This window comes from Hipposideros armiger, unplaced genomic scaffold, assembly GCF_001890085.2.
Source record: "Hipposideros armiger isolate ML-2016 unplaced genomic scaffold, ASM189008v1 scaffold_19, whole genome shotgun sequence".
NCBI classification, from domain to species: Eukaryota; Metazoa; Chordata; class Mammalia; order Chiroptera; family Hipposideridae; genus Hipposideros; species Hipposideros armiger.
This window is the reverse complement of record NW_017731369.1, coordinates 4437099-4444890: the sequence shown is the minus strand read 5'-3', so window position 1 is coordinate 4444890 and position 7792 is coordinate 4437099. Positions and strand designations below refer to the sequence as shown.

Here is a 7792-nt window from a genome sequence, read left to right as displayed (position 1 = left end):
AGGTAAAATTCACTTTAATAAAATATTTTAGACCAGTGCACCACAGTATTATTATGTGACCCTCACTCCCATTTCAGCAGCTCACTAGCCACATGGCTAGTGGCAACAGTATTGGACAGCACAGATCTAAGAAATTAAAGAAATTCGGAAGTTTGAAAATGCAGGTTATTTTTTTTTTTGCCTGAGAACTAAATAACTTCAAAAGAGAAGGATTTTTCCATGAAGCGTTTTTACAGGCTGGCTTCCTCAAGTGTAGCCTGGTGCGTGTCGTCGTGGTCAGTACAGGGTGCCCAGGCACAGCCGTGCGTACAGCATGGCCGCTTAAAGGGAACGGCTGTTCTCACTCCCTTTCAGCAGTGAGCACACGTCGCCGTCACCGGGCGGCCCAGGCAGGCCTCCCTCCTGAAGCACCTGGAGGCAGGCTAACAGAGCGTGCAGTGGGCCTTTCAGCAGAACAGAGACAAACTAATGAAGCATCATTTTTCCCCTTGCATCTTCAAAACAACCTGCTGTATGTGTTTTCACCGCCCCAGGGAACCACCTGCACCGGTATTCCAAGGTCCTGGAGGCCCGTTTGGGAGGCCCGGAGCCTCGGGCGCTGCCAGCCTGTCCGCACCTATCGTGGGCCAAGCCACAGCCTTTAAACGAGACGGCTCCCAGGTCGGTGTCATCCTGTGCTTTTCCACTCCTTCTGCAGGGTTTATGATTCATTACTTTTTTTTTCATATAAAAGAGAATGGAATTTTCCTGACATTATTATCAACTCTTCCAGCTTGTCATTTTGTGGTGGTTATTTAAATTAGTGAGCCCCCATATTGACCTTTAGAATGCTGCTCTGTGGTGGTGTTCTGCATAATTAGCATTTCGTTAGGTTTGGTCGATTCTTGCTTTAAAAAGCTGTGATCCAACAGTGATGTCACTTGAACAGACGCTCTGACTCCTTAGGTTTGGGGTTTGGGAGTTGAGTGCTCCCTGTTTGCGGTGTTGGTTCTGAAACACAGGCCCTTTCTTTGTCATGCCCAAGGGGCTGGGACTGCGCAGAGTAGACCTGGTTCTCGGGCGTCGCCTGGCCTGGCCGGGATGTGCATCTGTGCCCTGTCCCCGTGCTAAGCGCTGTGCCTGGTAGAGTGACCTCCCACCACGACAGGGCCTGTGCATCTGTATGTGGTGCCCACACGTTGTTGATCTGCCTGCTTCTCTCTCTTACTATCTGACTCGATCTCCTAATGTGTGTCATTTCCTTTCGGAAGTCAAAACTTGAGTTACCGTGGACAGTATCCTGCTCACAGGAGAATGGGGGCTTTTCCTGATGGGGAGATCCTGGCAGCGTGAAGCAGGGGTCTTGTCTCGGGGACAGCTATGGGGCTGTCCCCCACTTCCTCTCCTTTCTGATGCTGTGGAAACTGTCTTCCTCTCTCAGGCAGCCCACTGCACACACACTGGTGACTGGGGCTCCCCCCACGGTGCTGAGGCAGCAGGCTCCCCTCTAGGGAGGCTCCTGCCCTCTCTCCCCACCAGTCTGCTCACTTTGCCTGGGTCTCAGTGTGTACAGGTGTGGGGTGGCCAGGGACCTGTGGCAGGGGACAGGGTCCCACTGTGCGTGCTGTGGGCCACCAGAACGAGGATGCCTGCAGGAATGCCTCGAAGCCGCCTGTGCCGCACTGGTCCCGGGCAGAAGCACTCCACGCACCACTCACGGACCATGTGTCCTGGTGTAGAGCGTGCTCAGCAAAGAACAGTGGAACTGCAGCAGCGTCACATTGTCCTCTCGTCGACAGCTTTCTTCCTGAAACTTTAATTACTGAGTACTTTTCCATTCTAGTTAGTGGCCTGTCATTTAAAAATTTCTGAGACGATTCCATTTTTACATCCCATCTATTTATAACCCACCATTATCCGAGCATTCAAACCAGACTTCAGTTCCAGCCATGATCAGCAACTCATACTCAGTGGACAGTCGTCGTTGGCTACAGTTCCTGAAACCCAGTTCTTCTCCACAGTGCGGCTCAGGACTCTGAGAAACAGATAACAACACCCTTGGTCTCTGCACGTCCACATCAGATAATCCATCAAATGTCCACCTGGCCCATCAAGGGTGCCGATGATACACAGCTCCGAGAATTTGATTTTCACCACCACGCTCAGGAATTCCTTCCTGATAACACCCACCTACCAGGCTTCACCTTTATCTCACACTTCACATCTTGTTGAATATTATCCTCAGCCCTCAGAGACCTAGATCTAGGTCTACATTCTGAAACTCTGAAGAGATTTGAGACAGTGTCAGACAGCTTCCCACGGCCCTGGAAAAGCCCAGGGTGTCTGGCGGCCCAGTGCCGAGTACAAGTGTCCGGTCCATCTCTGAAGTGAAGGCTCATTTGCCCAGTGTCTTTGTTGAGGATCAGGTGTCCTTAGAGCGTTTGCTGGAGTGTCACTCCCACTGGGGACCCCTTCTGTCCTTCCATCAGAGCATGTGACATTCTCAAATGATAGTTAGTGTAGCGTGCTGTTCCCATGGTTGTCTTATAGACGGTGCCATCACCACATAATTAAATTCCAGAACAGGATATCACCTGTTAGAATTGAAATATAGCCCCATATATATTCAGCTAGAGTCATAAAGCTTAAATGTCACTGACTTCATAATTTAACATTGTCAGTTTAATTTTCAGACTTATTAAACCAGAAATGGAGAGTTAAATCATATAAAGTAGAACAGGTTGTAATACTCGTTGGTATTTTCCAGGCAGTCACCCAGGCAGACGTGCACGATAAGTAGCTTGTCTCTTTCCTACACCGAAATCCTCCTTGCAGACCTGGCGCCGCCCCGCTTCCTGCTAACCTTCACCCCGATGGATGATACACCTGAGCAGCTTTGCTGTCACTTGGCCAAAGTCAGAGACATGCCAACCCTTTCCAAATGAACGAGAAGCAGAAAAGTGGGGAATTCATCATTTGCAAACATGTTTAATTCCGTTCCCTCACTTTAGCCAGGACCATCTTCAGAGTTTCCGTTGGCATTCTTTGCTCTGATCTCAGTGTCCTCCCAAGCTGTCTGCTGCTCCTTGCAGCATATCAGCCTCTCTGTGCTTTGGGTGTAAGACGTATTGGCCTGCTCAGCTTCTTCAGGCCTCAGAATTAGCAACAACAGGGCTGCCATAACGAGCCCAGCACGTTTCATAGAGCGCGTGTGTTTTGTGTCCTGCCCATCTTCCTTACTCGCCAGCCTGATGGTGGTGCCCTTGAGGACAGAGTGATGCCTGGCTGTGGGACCAGTGTAGCCACCTTTGCTGCCCTGGTTTGCATTCATCAGAAAGCAGGCTCCACCAGCTCTAGTGTCTGGAGGTGAGACCTCTGAGTGCCTTCAGCCTGGCCTGTGGCTACGAAGCCCTGCCTGTAGCCCCTGCTGTCTGCGAGCACCTTTCCGAGGTTCATGTGTACTTTCCACCCAGTGCTTGGTGAAATTTCCCAGGGGGCAGTGTTATAAACCCAGTAGAACTGCTCAGGATATTAAAATCTCCTGGATATGGACTTGATTTTGACATTTCTGTCTCGGGACCTGGAAGTTGTCACTATAGCTGTTAAATGCAGGTGTATTTAGGGTGATGTAGATGGGCCATCATTTCACATTTCTCTAAATCGCTTTGTGTCTTAGGTATTGGCTAAGCTTCCTAGGCTTGTACTGTTACTTATTTTTATTTTGTTTTAATCCATTTTCCTGAAGTAATCTTTGGAAACATCAGAAGTTACTCTCCATCGACCTGGACAAAGTGGTATTACCCAACTTTCGATCGAATCGCCCCCAAGTGAGGCCCTTGTCTCCTGGAGAAAGTGGTGCCTGGGACATTCCTGGAGGTCAGTTCTTAGGTGCTTTATTATTGTGCTAAGTGATACAGTAGTTTATTCAGAGTCGTCTCCCTCCTCCCCCAGGCAGTGGGACAGGTGGTTCATGTCTTTGCCTCCCTGAGAGCCTTGGTGGTCCAGGCTTTCCTTGGGGCACGAATCAGCAAGGCCATAAGCAGGCCTAAGAGATTAACACACCATCATCCCTCAGAAAATTCTACTGTGATTTTCAAATTTGAATTTCTTTTATGATGGCCTGTTATTACACTTGAAATTTTCCAACAGAGTAACTTGCACATTCTTATTTAAGTTCTCCAAACAAACGAGTATTATATACCCCAGGGGATGCCTGTCACCAGCTGGTGTGGGGCCCAGCCCTGGCTGTAGCCTGAACCCTCAGCCCAGAGGTCTCCACCAGCTCTCTGCCCTACCCTACCTGGGTGGGACTTCACTGGGCTGGTACCTCAGTTAAATTCAGGTGATTTTATTCTGTCCCCTCACCCCAAGTGACATCAAATGTACCCTCTACAGATAAGGGCTTTCGGCCCGACCGACCTGTCTGGGCCAGGTTCTCCCTTACCTGGGACCACTGCTACCCAGTCACTCCAGCAGCGTGTGGGCAGCTCTCGCTCTGGGAACCCCTGTGCTCTTCCAAGAGTTTACAGCCCCTCAGGGGGTTTATCCTGATTCCAGGAATTGGCCAGAAACTCGGGATCAGAAGAGGGTACTCCACCCCATGCAGCCCAACCCTGGGAACTTTGTGGTGACGTCCAGCTCCTGAGGGCCTAGCCTGCGGGTCATGGGGTGCACCGAAGACGGTTAATTCTGGAATCCCAGCAGTACTGTTACAGAGTCGCTCTGACTCTGGCTCCAGGGCTCTCCAGTGGCCACTCTGTGGCAGGCTTTCCCAGGAGGGTGGGGGCATGGCCAGCTGTCCTTAACCCCCCTGCCTGGCCTCTCTCTCTTCCTCCCGCTTAGCTAGTACAACACCAGCATGTCCTCTCCTCCTGGGCATCCAGACTCATCCATCTTCCATTGTTTTTAAACAAAAAGCAGCTCTGGGCAGCCCTGTTGTAGACTGTGTGTGACAGTCCTGGTCTCTGTCTGAGGTGAGCAGCAAAGACCTCCCGGCACGCCCTCCCCACCCCCGCAACACACACACAAGCTGCTAATCTGAGGCTGCAGCTGTAGGTCGCGCTCATTCATTCTCTACTAATGGCCTGGGTTACTTCAGCTACGGTTTAAAAATTACGTTTGCTCTGCAAGCCCAGCTAATGACGTTACCTAGCCTTTCGTTCCCACCGAGCCTGCCTCTCGTGGGAGAAGAGGCTGTGGCGTTGCTGACCGCTGACCACCCGTCTTGCAGGGATCATGCCTGGCCGCTACAACCAGGAGGTGGGCCAGACCATCCCCGTCTTCGCCTTCTTGGGAGCCATGGTGGTCCTGGCCTTCTTTGTGGTACAAATCAACAAGGCCAAAAGCAGGCCAAAGCGCAGGAAGCCCAGGGTGAAGCGCCCACAGCTCATGCAGCAGGTTCACCCACCAAAGACCCCGTCTGTGTGACACCAGCCCACTGATCTGAGAGCCAGAGAGAGCCTGTGGCTGGTGGCCTAGGTGGGCAGGCGGAGCTGTGGCGTCTCCAGAGGGGCCCCCGCTCAGAGGGCCGGGGTCTCCATCTTCAGGGGCCCGAGAGGCCGTGCTCAGGGGGCCTCTCCTGTGATGCACGGAGGTGCGCGTACATCCTGAAGTGTGTCGACAGGCCTGCCAGAGGGGCTCCGCGCATCAGCCTCCGGAGGGACTTCATGCAGCCGCAGCGTGCACCCAAGACCTGGAGAACTAGGCTGTCTGCGGCGCCCTGACCTGAGAGGGAGGATGTGCTTTTAATGACACGACTGACCAAGCTAAGATGTGCTCATTAAGGCTATTTTCTATATTTATTGTTGGGAAAAAGTCACTTTAAAAGCTTGTGCTATTTGGAAGCAAAGCTATTTTTTTTGTCAATGGAATGCAGTTTTTTACTATTCCATCACGAGGAATAACACAGATTCCATGATCTCCTTTTTGATGAAAGGACAGACTGAGATTTGAAGGCAGATTGCAAAGATCTGTGAAACATAGACCTTCGCTTTATTTTTATAAGTCTCAACTGCCATCATGTTTTGTAATTTGGGGTCTCGATTTCACCATTGTCGGTGAAGAAAATTTTCAATAAATATGCATTACCTATATGAAGCTAAAAAGAGCTGTGTCAAGTGGCCCTTTTTCCTCCTGTCCCATTTCTTTTTGATGACAACCTGGAATGCGTTGTGAATCAGCCTGTTTATTTTTGTTGAGATGTAATTCACATACTATAAAAACCTCCATGTTAAAGTGTACAATTCAGTGTTTTTTTAGTATATTCATAGGTTGTGCAACCATCATCCTTAGAAATCCAGAACATTTTTGTCATCCCCAAAAGAAATCCTGTACCTGTTAGCAAGTCATTCTCTGTCCTCTTCCCCGAAAACCCATGGCAGCCACTAATTTGCTGTCTCCATGGATTTACCTATTCTGAACATTTCGAAATATAAATGGAACCATAAAATATATGGCCTTTTGTGACTGGCTCCTTGCACTCAGCTTGTTTTCAAGACTCCACCCATGTTGCAGCAGGTCAGTACTTCATTCCTTTTTTATGGCGGATAATACTCCGTTGAATGGACAGACCTCGTTTTGTTTATCCATTTTTCAGTTGATGGACATTTGAGTTTCCAGTTTTCGGCTATTGTGAATAATGCTGCTCTGAGCATTTATGTACAAGTTTTTGTGTGGCCGTAAGACACCCAGGAGTAAAATCGTACAGCTCTGTGTCTTAACTGGTTGAGGAGCTGCCAGACTTTTGCTTCCAAAGTGGTTACCCCATTTCACGTTCCCACCAGCTGTGTTTGAGGGTTCTGGCTTCTCCACATCCTCACCAATGCTTGTTACTGTCCTTTTTTTTTCATTTTGGCCATCCTAGTGGGTGTAAAGTGCAGTGTGGCTTTGGTTCACATTTCCCTAAAGGCTAATGTCATTGAGCATCTTTTCATGTGCGTCTTGGCCATGTGTGCGTCATCTTTGGAGAAATGCCTATTCGGAGCCTTTGCCCATTATTTAATTGGGTTGTCTTTCATTATTGACTTGTAAGAGTTCTTTATATTTTCTAGATACAAGTCCTTTATCAGATACATGACTTGCAAATACAGAGGGTGCCCAAAAATACGTATACACATTTTAAGAAAGGAAAAACTGTATTAAAATTGTAATACTCAATATGTACCGATAACAAAAGATGAATACAAGTCATGTGTATACATTTTTTTTTTGGTTCCCCTCCCCCCCCGCTATTTTCTCTTATTCTGTTGTCTTTTTCACCTTTCCTGGTGGCATCCTTTGAAGCATAAAATGTTTTCATTTTGATGAAGTCCACTTTACCAAAATGGATTTGGTAAAGTCCATTTACCAAGGTGTCATTTCGAAGTAACCAATCCAAGGCAGCCTGTTAATTTTTAACCCCTGCCTGACCAGTCTTTTCTCTCTGCTGTCCAAATATCAGCCTTCAAACCACAGGTGAGGACGGACTGAGTGGAAAGGAGGCAGGCAGAGGCCACGTGGGATCCGGGTGCTGATGAGGTTCTGGAAAGAAAAAGGCCCAGAACAAGGAACAAGGGAGGAGACACGAAGGCCCAACTGTCCTGTGACGGGTTTTCCTTGGCCGATCATGTCGGTGACCTTGTACTTTTAAATGCACCCCGTGGCTGCTGTTGCTTTGAGGCTCTGGAGAAATGGCTGAGGGTCCCACAAAGCAGCCCTGAGAACACAGGCATTGAGGCTCCCAGTAGCGTGTTGTCCTCAGAGATGGGTCATGGATCTGAGTATAGCACTGACGTATCAGAACGAGGCGCCTTGTGCCCTGGTTGTGACAGAGCCT

General features: G+C 49.2%; 1 protein-coding gene across 1 annotated transcript in view; it reads left to right on the top strand.

Annotated features, from left to right (window-relative positions):
• The window catches only part of MBTPS1 (membrane bound transcription factor peptidase, site 1), a 74650-nt gene extending 68567 nt beyond the window's left edge, over positions 1-6083 (top strand). Inside the window, exons 17-19 of the mRNA XM_019634782.1 lie at positions 475-660; positions 3725-3855; positions 5210-6083. Of these exons, the coding sequence (XP_019490327.1) occupies positions 475-660; positions 3725-3855; positions 5210-5406 (514 nt within the window). The 3' untranslated portion in view covers positions 5407-6083. The remainder of the gene's footprint in view (positions 1-474; positions 661-3724; positions 3856-5209) is intronic.
• Positions 6084-7792: the final 1709 nt, after the last annotated feature.